We start from the raw sequence: 18,771 nt of genomic DNA, 5'->3' as shown, positions 1-18,771 counted from the left end.
GAGCACATGATCCTTTTCTCAACTGGGCAGAATTCTCTGCTACCTGGACTCCTCATTTCCCTATGAAAGTTCCCTCATCTTCTAGTCTTCATCTTTCTGTAGAAGTTCAAAATTGTTCCACAAGATTAGGTGCCCCTGAGGTACATTCAGTTTCTCTCTTCACGCTTCTTTCTCCCTTCCTGGCATCCAAGTGTCTTTGGACAAGACAAGAGTTGACTGCATTATTGAATAATACAAATAAGTGCCTGAAGATAGTGGTAATCCATCAATTCAACAAGGATAAATCTCTTCTTAGTCTGTTTACTCTACTACACATATAGGAGTAATACATCATGTGTACATATGTGTATTCATGTAAGAGCACACATGGAAATAGCAGGAACATGGATGTGTGTATGCAAAATTGAAATCATAATGCATGGCATTTCCTGTGTTGTATTTTTCACTTATTCCATGTGACTATTTTCTGGGGATTTTATTTGTCAAGAAACATCACTTTTTAATGGATGGAAGTGTACATCATAAGAATTTATTAATTATTTTATTTTATTTATTATTTTATTGGTATATACTTACATTGGCTCCAATTTTTTAGCTAGAAGGAACAGTAATAGATTGAACACTTGTGTGTGTGCATTTGTGGGTCTGTATGTATTTGGAGGTGACTGTTCTTTTTCTGCCTTCTTAGAATTTATTAGAAATTGGATTTTTTTCCCTGTCATGATTCAGAGTTACCAGTATGTCCTCCAACTTGTAACGCATCAACACATAGACACCCATAGAGGTATTCAGTTCCCTTGTTAATACACCAAATGGCTCCAGAGACATGACTTTTATAAATTTTAAATATCATCTTAGGTTTTCTCTAATATTGATACATGGTGCTGTTTGTTTTGTGTGATCCTGTGTCTAGAAGTTGCCCTCTCCCACTTCAGTTGCCAGAAGACTACATAATCAATAGCGTTATATTATTTGCAAAAGAAGATTACTGATCCTGACTTAAGACCTTGATTTCTGAATGCTGAGATCCTGAATGCAATACGGAATGGGAATGAAGCATAGTAAGAAATAAAAGAACCCCTGAATGGAGAGGAAAGATAAGACAGGCAGGAAAGGAGCCAGGGAGCATCGTGAGTCATGCTGCCAGAAACTCTCCTGGGTTCCTGGAAGGAATGGGAGGTGCTCCCAGCCCCCCTCTGGGGAGCGATGACAGGTCCTTAGAGTGAGAATGGGGGAAAATCGTGGTTACTGTTCTACAGAAAAAAAAAAAAAATTGAGTGACAATTCAATTATGTTAAAAATAGAACAGAATACCCTCCATTTGGGATGCTTCAGGTGTCTGTTTTCTGGAGGTCTCATTCTCTCTCAGATCCACTCACCATCAAGGACCTAGGGTTCCCAATGGCTCCTTGTCAAAGAGAAGACAGTGGCTTTCTTAATCTTATATCTCTATAATCTTTTATGTCACCTGAAGGTAGAGTAGGACAAAGTGACCAAGTTAGGACATCAGTGACTTAAGTTGGACTTGGAAAATTACTTGATGGGTTGGGAGGTGCTCTTCCTCAAATGGGAGCTCTTAGGATAGACTGGGAATCCCTCAGCTGTGGTTCATCATGGTCCTGAGTGAACTGGATGAACTAAGATCCTGTGCGGGAATGGTAGGCTTTTATAGAAAAGTGATTCTCTATGCAAATTTTACTCTCTCCTCAGAGCACTTAAAAGGCAATTATGAAGCTAGGTATAGCCAAATCTCTTCAAACATATTATGGCCTCAATAATAAGAGGATAAAATCTGTTATTATTGTATAGAGATGGGTAAAATCTCAGTGCAGGGGTGGGGAAATGTCTTTTGAGTCCAAATGCATGTGGGGGTATGTGTAAACTCAAAGCCAAAATTACATAAATATGGAGATTGCTCTTTTATGGATTCTCAGTTCCTTATAATTGCAAGTTAACTGGAGTTCATTATAGAACATGTTTTCTTTATAATTTTCCAGCTATCAACATTATAACACAGATAAAAAGTGACTTTTATAAATCTTAGCCTGTCTTTTCTTTTTACATTAAATGTCAGCAAAATCAAAATATTGATTCAGTGGCATTAGAATGATTTCCATGGTAACCAGCTTCTATTTAAGAAGAGGATTATGACTTCCCTGTGGATAAAAGTAAAAAGAACTGGACTTATAATAAAATGGCTTTTCAGAATAGAAGAAGAAAGAAAGAAAGAGATAAACTTGAACACAACAAAAATCATGTACCAAGAAAAATACAATTCAGTATTTAAAATTATAATTCTGTCACATTAAAAACATATATGTACTACTTTATATGAAGAACATAAATGGTAATCAGTATAATATGAATATTTTAATTACCTTTTTCTGTCACCTCAGTGTGATATCAGCTCATTTTTAGGCAATATTAAATGAAAAAAAGGAGTTAACTAGAAAGAATAAGGGGCCTTAAGTACAATGTGTCTCATTTGTGATCCATCAAATAAGCCATCTCAAAACCTCACCTCAGTCATTCGTATTCCTTTAGCAAACTGCTTCATTCCTCAGTAATGTCATTCTAAGAGATTCTGTATGAAATGGGCAAAAGGGATTGTACTTAGAGTGAGAGGTGAACACTTTAGGCAAGTGACCCAATGAGTTTTTTTTAACCTTTAAGATAATTACAAAAAACTGAAAAACTGATGGTGTACTGCCTGTCTCATAGCCTTATGATGACCCAGGTATCTAATGCCAATGACATGCATGATTAAAAGAAGTTGCTGTACAAATGGAAGTCAATGTAATTTTAAATGTGTAACTACCACTTTTAAAAAAAATTTAGTTGTACATAACACAATACCTTTATTTAATTAATTAATTTATTTATCTATTTATTTATTTATTTATACAGTACTGAGGATCGAACCCAGGGCCTCACACATGTAAGGCAAGAGCTCTATCACTGAGCCTTAGCCCCAGCCCTGTAACTACCACTTTTTAATAGTCTCGAATAACATGAAATTTTGGTTTGATGTAGCACATATATAGGAAACAAGAGAGGAAAAGATATATCCACCCATTCTACATGTTAGAACTTATAAAATTTTACATATGGCTATTATTGAAAAGACCAATTTTAAAAAGTGCTGAGGAGGATGCCGAGATAAGGGAAGCCCTGCACACTGTGCTGGGGTGTAAATTTGTGCAACCATTAAGGAAAACAGTCTGGAGGATCTACAAAAAATTAAAAGTCCAACTACTGTGTGATCTGGCAAATCACTGCTGGGTATATCCAACAGAGATAGCAGTAATATGTTAAAGAGGTGTATGCACTCCCACATTTATTACAGCAATGATAGCCATTTACAGTAACTGAGACATGGAGTCAAATTAAGTATCTATCAACTGATGAATGGATAAAAAAATATGAATATATATATATATATATATGACAGAAAAGAATTTCAGTGACAAACATAGATGGATCTGGTAGGCCTTGCTAAGTGACATAAGTCAGGCACAGAAAGATAAGTACTATGTGATCTTACTTGTATGTGGAATATCAAATAACTGAACTCATAGAAGCAGTGAGTGGCTACCAGGGGCTGGGGTTAAGGGAGATTTTGGTCAAAGGATACAAATATTAAGTTAGGCACAGGAAATTCAAAGGATCTACTCTACATCATGGTGACTAATGTTAATTATTGATGTGTTAAATCCTTGAAAATCACAGTAGAGTTTGAATGTTCTGAGTAGAGTTTAAGTGTTCTCACCACAAACAGTGTGTAAGGTGATGCATATGTTAATTATCTCTGTTTATTCATTCCACAATCCAAATTTCAGTACCACATAATGAACATGATGAGCATATATATATTTTTTGATAATAAAGTTTAAAAAATAAATGAGAGAAAAAGCACCCCCCCAAATTTTACAGTGACCCAAATAAATAGTACAATACTCTATGACTATAATAATTTTTAATAATATTATGACATTAATAAAAAATTCCCTGGTATTATAAGCTTTTAATAATATTATGATATTATATGATATATATGATGATATTATAAGTATAATAATATTATATAAATTTTAGTATCTGAAGGAAAACATGTTTTTATTAAACAGAGTATTTTTTAAAATTATGTCTTAAACTTCCATTTGTTATGAATTCTTCATTCCAGTCATTAATGACATCATCTCATGACTTTCTGTAAAAAAAACAATGAGGAAATACTTTCTAATTGGAAAAGGTACCCTAGTTTCTGATTTTGTCTTTTAGAGGTGTTTGGTGGAGTTATATCTTTTGATTCAAAAACCAGAATGTCTGCTGAACTATTTCAAATCATTATCATCCTGGAAAACTTGAAATGTGTTATTGAGGCAGAATCTAATGAAAGCTAAGTTTATTCCAAAGTCACTGCCTTACGAGCAACCAAAACTTGAAAGGTTATTTTAGTGACCAAAAGAGCTAACAAGAATAATTTAAGGTGAAAAAGGTGATTTTGACTCACAGTTTCAGGGGTCTCAGTCCATAAATGGCTGACTCCATTGCTCAGGGATCAAGATGAGTCAGAACTCATGATGGAAGGGTGTGGTGGAAGAAAACAGTTCAGAACCTGGAACCAGGAAGAAAGAGGACAAGGAGGTAGGGGTGGGGGAAGGAACAGAAATAGACTCCCCTCGACATGGACAGAATATACTTTCCAAAGGCAAACCCCCAATGACCCAGCTCTCCAGCAAAACCCTGCCTGCCTTCAGTTACCACCCAATGAATCCTTATTGGGGGAGTAACACAGTGATTAAGTTAAGGCTATCATAACCTAATCTTTTTACCTCTATGCTTTTTTGCATTATTTGACACATGAGCTTTTGGGGGACATCTCACTTTTAAACTCTAATAGTTATACAAAATACATATTTTAGAGTTTAAAATAATGTTTTTCATGTCTCCATTTATTCAGCAGACACCTTGAGTGTCTATCTTGTTGTACTTGAGATTCTGTAACCAACAGAACAGAAGTGGTGCTTTCCTTCATTTTGCTTACCATTTTATTTTTAGTTCTCTGCCTCAGCCTGTTTTACTTTATTCATTTCACGGAGCCAGCAACAATTTAAAGGGATGATTTCAGAAACCAAAATACATATGGTATGACAGCTATGGGATTTTCTTCCACGTAATTGGTTGTTTAGTGAGGGAAGAAAGAGTTTTGCATGCTTTAATAAAGTGTTTTTTCTAGAAAGAATAGTTGCTGCTCTTTGACTGTTTGGTGTTGACAGTTTAAAGATGTCTTAATCTGCTTTACTACCAATGTTAACTTTAAAAAGAAAAAACCTGGGGACATCTGAGGAAAGAAGAATAGAAACAAAATTGAGTGTGTGTGTGCGTGTGTGTGTGTGTGTGTGTGTGTGTATAAATTATCTTGGGGAACTGATAGGTTTTCCAGGTCAGAATCCCAGTTTGGAAGCCTAAGTCTGCACCAGTAATGGATGGCTACAACTTAGTTTTGCTTTCTCAGTTGTCAGCCTAGGTCTCTGTCACTTATAAGGTGGCCATACTACTTTTTAAAAATATCCTAATTATTTTACAACTCAGCATAACAAAATAGAAAAGCAGGGCATCAAAGGTAAACCCACTTTATTTTTCTGTTAATGCTGCAAAACATAAGCACTCATTATCTCTTCCAGCCTCAGTCTCTCCCCTGTGCAATGGGACTAGCAATCCTGGCCTCATGTGGTAGGCAGAATTCTAAGATAGTACCAATATTCCCCACTCCCTTCTTTTCTGGTGTGTAATCCCTGGACCTGACACCCTGTTGCTGGCTTGAGGATGGAGGGGGCCACAGGCAATCTCTAAGCATTGAGAGCAGCGTCTTGGCTGAAAGTCAGAAGGAACACAGGGAGCCAGTCCTATAACTACAAGAACTGAATTTTGTCAATACTAGAAAGTAGCTTCACAGTGGATTTCCAAAAACCAGACAGCCAGAAGAGGTCTCCGCCTGGCTGTCACCTTGACTTCAGCAGGTGGGATCCTGGGCAGAGAACCCAGCCTTTTGGGTTCTGGATGTTTCCAGACTTCTGATCTACATGAGTGTGAGCTAAGATAGGATATTGACTTTTCAGCTGCTAGATTTATGATAACTTGTAAAGGGCAACAAAAAAGTAATTCATCTTACAAAGCTCTTAGGCAAAGGAATGAGGACTGTTCTTGGGGGTCTGTCCTCCCTCCTTCAGGCAGTGGAGGGCATTTAAGATGATGATAGTCATTTCCTAGATTTTCCTGGTCATACCGAAAATAAATGAGATGAAGGGGCCTCAGAAAATACTGACATATCAAGCCTGTTGATGACCCACTTAGCTTTTCCTTAATTTCTTTTGCTTTTTTCCTGGAAGGGTCTTTCCTTTCTCCTCAACAGTTTTTGTTTCTATAAAGAGTATATCAGTGGTTTTTCTAATGGCTTTCTGACTGATTAGATAACTGCAGCTTGCTGGCTTGCCTTCCTCCACAGGACAAGTGGCACTTGTCCTTCACAGCCTGCTCCCAAGGGGGGCTCTAAGCCGTGTTAATCACCATTAAAGTAAAACATGAAGAAATTCATAAATCAAGCTATGGGAATCTCTGTCGTCGTAGCATTGGATAGCGTTCTTGTGTGATTCTTGTTCATTTTATGAGGAGGAGCTGCAGGAGATCATCTTTCAAGGCCCACATTCTTGGATTTATTTTTCTGGTTGGCGTCATCAATAGCTACTGTAAAATGCCCTTGTCACCAGGTGTTGTTCAGATGAAGATGGACTTGCACATCTACGGTGGGTGATCTTTTCCTGAATGCTCCTGAGGCACCTGAATGAAACAGTGTGCCAGTCAAATATCAGGCAATGAATCTTCCTCTCAGTCCTTCCCATGTAGACGTCTACTCCAAACAACTACCTGTCTCTTGAATGTTCTCACCCATTACCTTTCTTCCACTGACGGTCTGACATTGGTCTGATTTGTCTCAGTTCTTGATTTTGAAGAGGACTCCTAATCCACATTGTTGGCACAGATAGATTCTTCCAGGAGAAGTCAACAAGTCCAAAGGTCCTGAGCGTCTATTGTTGTTGGGGCACTGATTTGAGGTTGTTTTATTGTGTGTAACAGACCACTACACATTTAGTGACTTAAAATAGCATACTTTTATTATCTCAGTTTCCTTCTCAGGGTCCCCTGAGGCTGAAATCTACGGTGTCTAGTGGGATGCAGTCTGATCTGAAGCTCGGGTCCTTGCTAAAGCTTATGCAGTTGTTGGCAGAATTTATTTTCTTGAAATTATGGAACACACAGTAGATTATTTCTTCAAGAACAATAGGAAAGTCCCTAGGTGGTTCATTCTCTCTCTACAGGTAAAAGTTGGTCTTCTTTCAAAGAGCTCACCTGGATAGCAAAGGCTCACCTAGAATGAGTTCCCCTTCATTAACTCCAAGTCATCTGATACAGACCTTACATTTAGCTGTAAAATCCCTTTATCTCTTTCCATATGCCATAACTTAATCACTAAAGTAAAACACCATCAGATTCATAGTCCTGCCTGCTCTCAAATAAAGACAATTATGTAAGGCATAAACCTTAAAGAATAGGAATCTTGAGGGACAGCCTAGAATTCTGAAACTAAGGGTGATGCAAAGAGGAATAGTCTTGTATTGCTTTCCCAGAAACTACTCAACTCTCTGTAGGATACTTCAAAAATCAGCTTGTGGGAAAGTTAATTAGTAATGCCAGAGATAAGCTACAATTCTATAGGGTATCATAATTGGTAAACAAATGGGGCACAATATAACTTCCCTTCCCTTTTTTCTCTTAATCTTTGTTTCTTTTTCCATAAAATGGAAGTCATCCCTTCTGCCAGATGCCTGGATTATTTTATTGGGTTGAAAGTGAGAAAAATTTATTTCCTTTGGCTTCATTATTATAAGACATAAGGAAATACTTTCCTTAGTCTATCAACCCCCAGGCTCAAGAACTTCTAAAACATAAAGATCCAAATAAAATATTAACCCTTAAATGGTGCAGATATTAAAATTGCAGTGTACATGTCTAGCAATCTATTAGATCTCACCACTGACTTTCCTGGTTACTTTGTTGCTGACCCAGTGTGCTAGCGTTACTCAGCAGTCACCTGGGCCTTTGTCAAGCATCCTTGATGTAGCAAACATCCTCTTCAGTGCTTTGGCCTGTGGGTTTCTCCAGACCCCCTGGATTGTTGGCATTGGTGGTGGCAAGTTAAGCTTGGTACCTTCCTGATCTCTCTCTCTCTGCCCATCCAGTAGCATTTTGATGACAAATGGTATGAGGTTATTTGTTTTCAAGTTATGTAACTTCTCAATTGCAGTAATTGCATCAATTTTCAATAATAGCTAAATGGACCTTATAAAGCACAACTCATCAAATGAAGCAGACTAGGCAGAGTAACAAATGTAACCTTCAGTGCAACTCTCTCCATGGTCTGTTTCTGTCTGACTTCAAATTTGCATAGAAATTTACCTTTGCATTTATACTGAAGCATTTAGAGAAGAATGTGGTTAATTGTTATTTACTAGTTATTAAACATTTTTAGAAAAAAATGGAGGAAAGGAGATCATAGCCTGCCTTCCCTAAATGACTTCCAACTCTCTTCTCCATAAAAGTCTCTTCTCCTCTATTTCTCTAGACTTTTTTTTTTTTGGTCCCCTAAGTCCTAAAAAGAACTGTGACCACCATCTTTAGAAGACAGCTCAGAGCTTGCTGGTACTTACATAGTACTGTTTCCTGGGAATTAATCTATCCCCATCCTAACCTTTGCAAGCCTGGTCAGTGTCTTTGTAAAGCATTTCTGATGAAAACATTTTCCCCATTTGTTACATAAAGTATTTTTAATATGCTTTATGTTTGATACTTTACTTTTAAAATGTATTTTATTTCAAGAAGCTGCCCTCATCTTTATACTCTCTATCTCATAGAGGCAATGATAGTGGGAAGGAATCTTTCTAATGGGTTTACTTCTTCTAATGCATGTTGGAAATGGGATCAACTCATATCAGACTCCTTCCCTGACCTGGTGGATCCCTCAAACCATGATCCTGCATCTGTCCCTTTGTGTTCTGCTGGAAGCTAAAGGGCCTCTGCACGCACTCGCACCATTGCCTTTGCTCTCATTGTTACACATCCACAGTTTTCTGCTGAGTCTGCCCTCACCATGCTAAGAGTCAATCTTGGTTCCCATCTCTGTGGTGGCCTTCTGTCCCTATCCTTTGTTATTTCTCTTCAACATTTTAGACTGTTAACTGCAATGCCTCCTAAATTCTCTGCCCCTTGGTACATCATGCATGGCTCTCTACTGGTTTTCTTCGTCTTCATCTTCTCTCAGTCTTCTTTGAGAGGGTGTTTCATTTGGCTGGATACTTAAATGATGATGTCTCTAGACTCTGTCTTTTGCTCTTCTGTTTTCTCATTTTAATGTTTTTTGAATAAGTCATGAATTCTACATTTGCTCCCAACGTCTGCCTGGATCTCTGGCATGCATTTCTCTGTAGATAATCACAGCTCTTCTTCAAACTCTTCATACCCACACTGACCTAGCTGTTTTCCCCCATGTTTCTTATCTAGATACCCAAATTTGAACGCCTTCTCAGATTGTGCTTCTTAACCCAAAGTTTCACCAGTGATTCAGTCTGACCACTTCTGCTCCTCTCATCTCTGAGTCTCTCCATCCACTAGTCCTTTTATTCTCCTTTATCCACACCATTGTCATTTCCACCTGAAAATTTCATGGGTGCCAAACTGTTTTTTCTGCAACTTCACCTTCCCAAATCTATCTTCCCAACCATCCAGAGAGGTCATCTACGTGTAAACATCCAGTATTTATATGCCATGGCACTGTTCTTCTTATGATTGTATCTGAGCATGTCACTGTCCTGCTCATCATTTACCTGACAAAGGTAAGCTTGTTAGCATGACCATTATCCTGCTCACAGGACCACATCTTCTGTCATTCATGGCTCTCACAGCAGACCCAAACTACCTAATTTTCTCTAAACAGGCCACACTTATTCCTGCCTCTATTTCTCTGGATGTGGATTTTTTTCTTTCTGGAATGTCTATTCTAAATCAGTCTCTACAGCAAATTTTCACTCACCCAACAAGGTCCCAGGTCTACTGCTACTTTTTTCTATCATAACTTACATAAATGCACTTTTCTCTGTGATTGACTTGTCCTGTGGGTGAACTATACTATAGGTATAGCTCCATTACATATACAATTAATTTTATTCTAAACATTTGACTACATTTTTTTTTTTTTGTATTCCAAGGAGGCTAAGCATTCCAACAGGACCTGGATCTTGTTCTTTTGTCTTCATACCTTTAATGCCTATCACAGAGTAGTGCTTAATAGACAATGTTGAATAGGGATATTTTGAATATTGCACATTTTTACAAATAAGTGTTCTAGGAAACTAGTTATTGTGAAGGCTTAATGGATTTCTATGTGTCTCTAATGTAGAAAGAAGTTGAAACATTTATAAAGTGTTGAGGATGGGCTTGGTGTATCATGATCCTCAGAGCAAGCACGTCCTCTGTCCATTTGTCTCTCAGTCCCACCAGTTTTGATTATGATGTAGTAGCCAATTATTTAAAAATGAGATTAGATTATTTTGCCTTTTTGCCTGCCCTAAGGTTTATAAAACCTCTATGTCTTCTGTTGTTTTGAATTTATGAATCTTGATTGGGACATAAATCAGCAAAGAATACTGCTGATGGGTAGCAGGTACATATTAGTTTATCTGAATAATATAAATCAAGGAATGTTTGACTTGTGCTGTTCAGATCAGCTAAAAAGGAATATGTTTCTCAACTAAGATGCAAAACAGAGCTGAGAGTTCATTCCCTTGAGTGAGTTTTGGATGTTAAATTTAATTGTTCTTATGCTTGCATATTTCAGGGTCTCACTTGGAAATTTCTCACATATTCTTAAAGATCAGGTTTATTCCAGATTAAATGTGTTTTTCTATTCTACAAGCACCAGCTTTTGAGTGGTTCTTCATCCTACCTTCCAGGAGAGTGTATAAAAACATTTTTAAGGCAGCGTGACTACATATGTGCATAAATCTTGCCCTTAATTGATCTCAATGAAGCATACATTTATTGCTGAAAAAGTGCTTTGATTTTATGGCCCTATGTCAGTACTGAGAGTTTCTGTAATATGAATCACTTTCTGTGATTTTTCTTGTTAAGTGGGAGGGCAGTGATTTAAGACTAGCTTTTTATTTATTTATTATTTATTTGCTATTAAAATGTATCAAATTAAGTCGACTGAATGGAGTGGAACAGAAACGCATCACCCATGGGAACCTCTGCTTTCTGACAACTTCATTTAACCAAAATGACTGAAAACTGAGAAACAAACAAATAGAACATAGGGAGGCCAAACTCCTTCTTTCAATAAGACTTGTGAATTTTAGTTTCTTTATTTTATTATGTTCTTTATTTTTACTTAGTATAAATTTATTTTCAGGTCTCAAAACCCCATAGGCTATTAGTAAGCTTGAGAAAAAAAAAAAAAACATGGAAAGAGTGCTGCAAGACTCTAGACAAAGTTTCAAGAGTTTATACATTTGGTACCAAGACAGAGCACACCATGTGCCCCCAAGACCTTGCTCCTTATCCCCGGGGATTGCTGTCAATGTGAGTATTGATTTCCCTGAGGATGTTATTAGTCAGTGAACATTTATCAATTGTCTGCTAGGTACAGGCACTGTGGTAGGTTGTGGAGAAAATTATTCTCCCCTAAAAGTCATTACAGCCAGCCAGGACCACTGGCTAGCAGCCACAATGAGTTAAGATTAGTGCTGTGGAAGGTGAAGCAAAGGTATAATGTAAGTCTAGGTCAGGGGCGTGTGCCCTAACAGGAGAAACTTGGGGTGGCTTCTCAGAGGAAGTATCTTGAACTGTTGTAAAAAAGGATGTTATGAATTTTAATAATATGTCTTATGAACATACTTAAAATAAATAAATGTACATTGCCAGTGAGTGAGAATTCTATTACATCTCTGGAAAAAGTGACTATAGAAGTTGAGTGATATCCTTGTATTTTCAAATTGTCTAAGTTCTCTTTCCCATATGCAATACAATCTCTATGGTTTTCCATCTCTATGATAAAAAAGGATTAAGAAAGCTTTAAATGAATATTAAGAGCACATAATGATGAGGGTCTATTTAGAAGTAGTTCCACATGGAGGTATGATAACTCCCATTAGTTAGAGAGTGGCAACAGAAACGAAAATTAGCCCTTGCCACCCCACCCCAATTTTATGTCTGGGTTATTTGGCCATTATATCTCACATGCTTTATAAACTTTGGAAAATAAAAGAAAAATACATGCCCTATAATATCAGATCAAGGAAGCCATAGCAACATGGATCTGTTCCTTAGACGGAATTCTTTGGTTTAACAACAAAATGCAACCAGCTTGAGAGTGAGTGTACTTAGATCAAATGCAAAATTAATTGCCACATTCAAAAAACAACTGAGTTTGGAGATGCTGATTTGGTTAAAATGGCTAGATCATTCGGAGTTATTGAGATAACATTTAGTGGGAAAGGAGAAGATTATGTCTTAGATGCTACATATACAGTGGTTGGTAGCTTCTGTAATTAATTATCTAGGACAAGTGGAAAGATTGGCACCTCCCTGAGCCCAAGGGGTATGGAAATGTTCACTGTGGTCACTTCAAACAAGTTAATTTCCCCCATCATGGGCCAGCATAGTCAGAGAGATGACTATTCGCAATCCATCTGATTGTTCCTTCAACAATTTTTAAAAAATATCTCTAATGTTCTAGGCACTGTTCTAAGACTTTGAGATAGATCCATGAGCAAAAGTAGAAAAGATGCTTATCTTCATAGTGTTTATATTCTATCAGCAGTAAAACAGATGATAAACAAATGATATTATAAATTCATCAAATTAAGAACTTACATTGGAAGTGCTCTGGAAGAAAGAAAAATTCTACTCCAGGTAAAGAGATCCAGAAGGCAACTTTAAGTAAAGAGGACAAAAAAGACTTCATCCTCGCATGTGACTAAGACACTTTGTCAGTCTAGGCCTGATCATGGGAGGGAAACCATACAGTGAGTTGAAGACAGAAAGTTAAAGTATCATTAACTATAACAGAGGAGAGAGTAACAGAGGACTGGCTATTCAAACATAAAGCAAACGGCAAAGAATTCAGGAACAGAAGATAAAAGGAGTAGTGATGAGGCAGAGGACCCTTTAGCCCCTGGAGAGGCCCAGAGGGATCACTGGATGGGGAGGTTCACAGGCAGAAATCCACTTTCTGGATTTCCAAAATCCACCCTCAAGTGATGAGGAGAGCTATTTTCAGGGTTTTTCTCCCCTGAGAACTATAACATTGTTTGGGGTCAGCAGTTAGTTAATGGCTGTAATGTTTCAAGAGCTAAATCCAGATGGATGGGAAGCCACGTGCAGGAGCTTGGCCAATGAGATGCTACAACCATGAAGCAAAATCCTTTTCTGCTGCAGTTACCTCCATTATCCTCTACTGAGGAAGCTTAACATTAGGCCAACCAGCCCTGGAGAGAATTTATAAGGGCCTTAATCCCTTTTCTCAAGAAGGAAAACCAGATGAACTTGGAACCCAGAGGCATCAATTGATCACTTGTACAAACAGAAGGAAGTGAATATCTGGGTGTAGGTTTAATTCCCAGTGGAGAAAAATTTTCTGTAGAAGCCCAAAGGGAGGAGAGTACATAGCAAGGAAACCGGGTTGCAGAAATATTTTGGATATAAAGGATAACACCAGGAATCAATATTATAGGGAAAATAAGATGTGACCATGTAGGACCTTCATTATGTGCCATCTTAACAGCTTTGGAATTTATTCCAAGGAAGACATTTCAGGAGTTTGAGTTAGAGGGTGGCAAGATATATCTGGAAAGAATCACTGTGGTGGCTATTGAGGACTGATTCCTATAGGCCAGTGGTAGAGTCAGAAAGATGAGTCAGGACGCTGTGGATGGTGGCTTAGATCAAATGGGAGCAGTGGAATTGCAGATATTGAGAAATGCTGACTTTTCTGTTGAAGCAGTTATACATATTCCCATTTCTGTTCCTTTCTCATTGGAAATAGATATAGATAGATAGCAATATCTTTAGGATATGTTTTTCATATCTGTAAAAACTATACTGTGAAGAAAGGATGCTGGCACTCTCTAAAGATTAAGACTCATTAAAAGTTTGTCAGTGATTAAATTTACATTTATTTGTTGCAAACTAAAAGACAGTATGCAAGGTACCAATGATTTTCAGTAAAAGATCTATAGATATTTAAATTATAAACCTAACAGTCAGAGCTATTTCATAAAACAAACAAATGCAGAAGGTTGTATTTAATTTTCATCTCTCTCAAACACAACTCTAGTTTTGAACTTGTCTGAGATAAAGGCCACCCTCTATGACATCCACATACCATTCCAGCTGCCTGCTAGCCACCCAAGCCATCTTCCCCTAGGTCACCCAGGCTCCACCACAAGATATAGAGCTCTGTGTTTTGGACCTGTGCTGCTCCCTCCTGCTGGGCAAACGCACCTGCTTCCTGCCCCCTTGCCATTACCCGTAACATTGCCTGTACTAAAACACTGCCCTACTTCCCCCTGGTCTTTGCAAAGTCCCGGGCCTGGTTCACATTCCTGCCTTAATGCCTCACTCATTCATTTCCTGAGTGAAGACCTATCCCCTCCTTCAATGGCCGTATTTTTCTTTACTCTGTACTCCCTACCAGAGTGTGCCACCACCCTTGACCTTGTGGCTTTCTGGCTGACCATCTTCTCTTTAAAGCAGTCCATTCTTAAAGGTCTTGCTCTTCTTTGTATCCCTACTATATTTCCTATTGGAAGTAAATTTGGACTGAAGTTGACCTTTATTTATTTAGAATTCACAGAGATAAATATTAAATCTAGTAATTAGAGACATATCATGTAACAATAGTTAATTCTTACAAAGTCTTTTTCACCATTATAGACTAATCAAGGTATTTAACTAGTAGTTACTGAATCCACTGTAGTATTGGAGAAATTCTTTCCAATATTCAGTATTACTTGTGACATTTCCAACCCCAACAAGTCTAATAAAAGCCACATTATTTTTCTACATTTTTAATATGAAGAGCAATTATTTTCTCTTGGCTTTGGTAGTTATGTAGACCATCACACCATGGAAGCCAGATTCTTTCTGAACCTTTATCTTATATCACTTCCTGAGTGAAACATGATGGAAATATGCATCTTCTTTTGTTAATATTCAAATTGTCACCAAAAGTAAGTGATGAAAATAAATACCTGTATACAAAGCAATGCATCCCCATATTCAATGGAATGCTCAGATGTCTATAGAAATTTGCAAGGGAAGTTGCATTTCCTGAAACTCTGAAACTCTAAGAGATGGGAGCAAAACAGACTAAAGAGAGAATTAAATAAAGTGGATTTTATGTCTATACTTTGTAGAAATATTGAGGGGGAAATAAAGATATCTGATTAGAAAGGGAATAAATCAACACTAATGAAAACACAATTTGGTAAGAAAAGGGTTTATATTGTGAAATATTTCTGAAAAACATTTATTTCAAACTTAAGAATTCTCCATCCTTAATAATTTGGGACTAAATTGTATGGTTAACTTGAAGTAATAAGCCCCAAGAGGTATTAAATGGGTATTGAAATGAAAATAAAATTTCTTAGAAATTGGCCATTAGAAAAGTTTCTCCACTTCCTAGAAGGGTACTCAAATTCCATCTACTTCTTATAATCATATCTCATTTTGTCTCTAGTATAACATTTTTTTTGAGAGAGAGAGAGAGAGAGAGAGAGAGAGAGAGAGAGAGAGAGAGAGAGAGAGAGAGAGAGAGAGAGAGAGAATTTTAATATTTATTTTAATTTTCGGTGGACACAACATCTTTGTTTGTATGTGGTGCTGAGGATCGAACCCGGGCTGCACGCATGCCAGGCAAGCGCGCTACCGCTTGAGCCACATCCCCAGCCCCTCTAGTATAACATTTTGAGTTGCATTGTAATTATGTGTCTACATATTTGTTTTCAACTCTAAATAGAGAATTACTATACTACAGGAATCATATTAATTTAATGTAGTATTTGGTGCTCAGTTAAATATTTTTAAAAAAATAAGAATTAAGCAAAGCTTGTATGAGTCTATATTGAAAAAATGAGAGTATAGTATATACAGTGGAGTCACTGCTGATATGAGAAGGATTGGTAAAGAACTGGTTTCAGATTTAGAGAGTTGTGAAATATTTAAGTGGAGATGGGGAGTAAGCCATTAGATACAGTGCTGTGAAGGACAAGAGACACAGAAATTGTTGTCATTAGAATAAATATGACACTTAGCCTTTGAATTAGATAAAAGTCATCTTGGGAGAGAATGCACAAATTCAGAGGGTCTACAAACAATTCACGTGGAACTCAGCCTCAGTCAGGTGTAAGAAGAGAAGGCAAGAGAGGGAGCAGAGGAAAAAATAGCCAGTAAGTCGGGGGAAGCATGACGTATTTTGGAAGCCATAAAAAATATGAAGATCATAAGAAGAAATTCAGATATAGTGATTAATGTTTAAAAATTGCTGAGAACTTAATGGGGTTGAAGACAGAGATAGATCTGTTAGAGGTCACTGGTGATGAGGGCAGAAATAATTTGGGGAGTAAAGGAGGAACAAGTCAAACTGGAGTGGGGCTGACGAGAAAAAGCACTATGAGAACATGGAGAAAGGGCAATCCTAAATTTTTGAGATGATTTCCTATAAAAATAAGCAGGGAAATAGGGTGGTAGCTAGAAGGAGGTGAAAGCAGAGAAATGGGGTGGTAGCTAGAAGGAGGTGAAGGATCAGGTGACTCTGGCTATACATCCTTCTGAGAATTGTGGGTGGAATGGGAGGATGATGGAATGGTGATGGGATAGATCCAGAGGAGAGACAAGATAATCGATAGAGAACAGTCCCTGACAAGTGAACAGAGGATAAGCAGCAAAATCCACCGTGGCCTTAGGAGTAGGGATCAAATGTGAATTCTGGTCTCAACTTGGCGATGATGACATGAAAAAAATGTCTTTCTGTTGGTGTACCAGTAATTTATTGTTATGTTAAAAAACTACCCCATAACGTTGTAGCTTAATGGTTATTAATTATTTTTTTCATTATCCTGAGGTTTAACCAGACTCAGTTGGGCAGTTCTGCTCCATGTGGTGTAGTTGATATCTCTTGTGATGTTGCATTCCACTGGGAGCTTGGCTGGAAGATGGCCTTTCACTCTCTGGCATCTCTCTCTCTCTCTTTTTTTTTTTTTTTTTAAAGAGGGGGGGGGAGAGAGAGAGAGAGAGAGAGAGAGAGAGAGAGAGAGAGAGAGAGAGAATTTTTAATATTTATTTTTTAGTTTTCGGCGGACACAACATCTTTGTTTGTATGTGGTACTGAGGATCGAACCCGGGCCGCACGCATGCCAGGCGAGCGCGCTACCCCTTGAGCCACATCCCCAGCCCCGCTGGCATCTCTCTTCATGAGGCTTTGCAGGATGCAGTTGTCTGTCTTCACAGCACAACAGCTGGTTTCCAAGAGCAAGCACTTCTAAGAGGATACTCCTACCATATAAGTATTTAACACATTGGTTTGCTCCATGCTTGCTGATATTTCATTGATATATAACTTCATATAACCAACACCAGAGCCAGTAAGGAAGAGACTACACAAGGACATGCATACCAGGAGGTGACACTCACTGGAGTGTCACTAGAGTAACTGACTCTCAGATTTTTTTTTATTTTCTTACACAAAACACTGTTATCTACTAAAAGTTAGCTAGGAAAGAAATGCAAAAAGGAAATGTTCTGAGGGCTGAGTGCCTACATGAGCTGTATTCATACCTGTGCTAGATAATAACATCAGTCTTTCATTATTGTGGCTTTGTGTAATATTCATCAGCCACTCTTCATCACACACAGAAAGCAGACAGATCAGTGAGGTTCTTTAGAGATGCCTCAATCTATCAAGGAGAAAGAATATGGAGAGCAGAACTGTGAGACTATCTATAGTAACTATTCGTTTTTTCTTTTGTAGACCCTCCCTTATTCATCTCCTTTAAGGAGAAATAAACTTGAATAAAATTATGTCATTTGCTGGTAAATGGATGGAACTGGAGAACATCATGCTAAGTGAAAAAAAGTGACTCAGAAACTAAAGAAATGAATGTTTTCTTCTTATGTAGAAGATGAAGATGGGAGGAGAGCAAAGGAGAGAGAGAGAAAAGAAGAGGGAGGAGGAGAAGGAGAAAGATAATAAGAAATGGAGATCTCATGAAAATAGAAGGAAACAAGGGAGTAGGGAAAGAAGAGAGAGAGGTGTGTGTGTGTGTGTGTGTGTGTGTGTGTGTGTGTGTGTGTGTGTGTTTTGTGGGGAGGAGAGGGTGTTGGGAAGCAATGGGAAACAAATCTAACAAATTCTTCTGTCTATGTACAAATATACCTAAATGAATCCTATATATTTACATATAGAATGCATTAGTTAAAATAAATATAATACTAGAGATTGGTAGAAGATCAGGGAGGGAGGTGGGTAGGGAAAGGGAAGGTACTGGGAAAGGAGATAGGGCAAATTATATAATATGCATGTACAGATGTGGCATGAGGAATCCACCATTAAGTATAATTACAAATAAAAGTAAAAACAAATCAATAAAATTTTGAACT

The 18,771-nt window shown here is 37.6% G+C and overlaps 1 protein-coding gene across 2 annotated transcripts in view; it reads left to right on the top strand.

The window, feature by feature from the left end:
- The window catches only part of Nyap2 (neuronal tyrosine-phosphorylated phosphoinositide-3-kinase adaptor 2), a 235,852-nt gene that overhangs the window by 94,702 nt on the left and 122,379 nt on the right, over positions 1–18,771 (top strand). The window contains exon 4 of one of the 2 annotated variants that reach the window (XM_077110287.1): positions 11,661–11,688. The exons of the other annotated variant lie outside the window; for it this stretch is intronic. Within the exon in view, the coding sequence (XP_076966402.1) occupies positions 11,661–11,688 (28 nt within the window). The remainder of the gene's footprint in view (positions 1–11,660; positions 11,689–18,771) is intronic. 2 annotated transcript variants of the gene reach the window in all.

Source organism: Callospermophilus lateralis, chromosome 9, assembly GCF_048772815.1.
Source record: "Callospermophilus lateralis isolate mCalLat2 chromosome 9, mCalLat2.hap1, whole genome shotgun sequence".
Classification (NCBI taxonomy): Eukaryota; Metazoa; Chordata; class Mammalia; order Rodentia; family Sciuridae; genus Callospermophilus; species Callospermophilus lateralis.
Note: the sequence above shows the minus strand (reverse complement) of the source record. Positions and strands in the feature narration are given on the sequence as shown.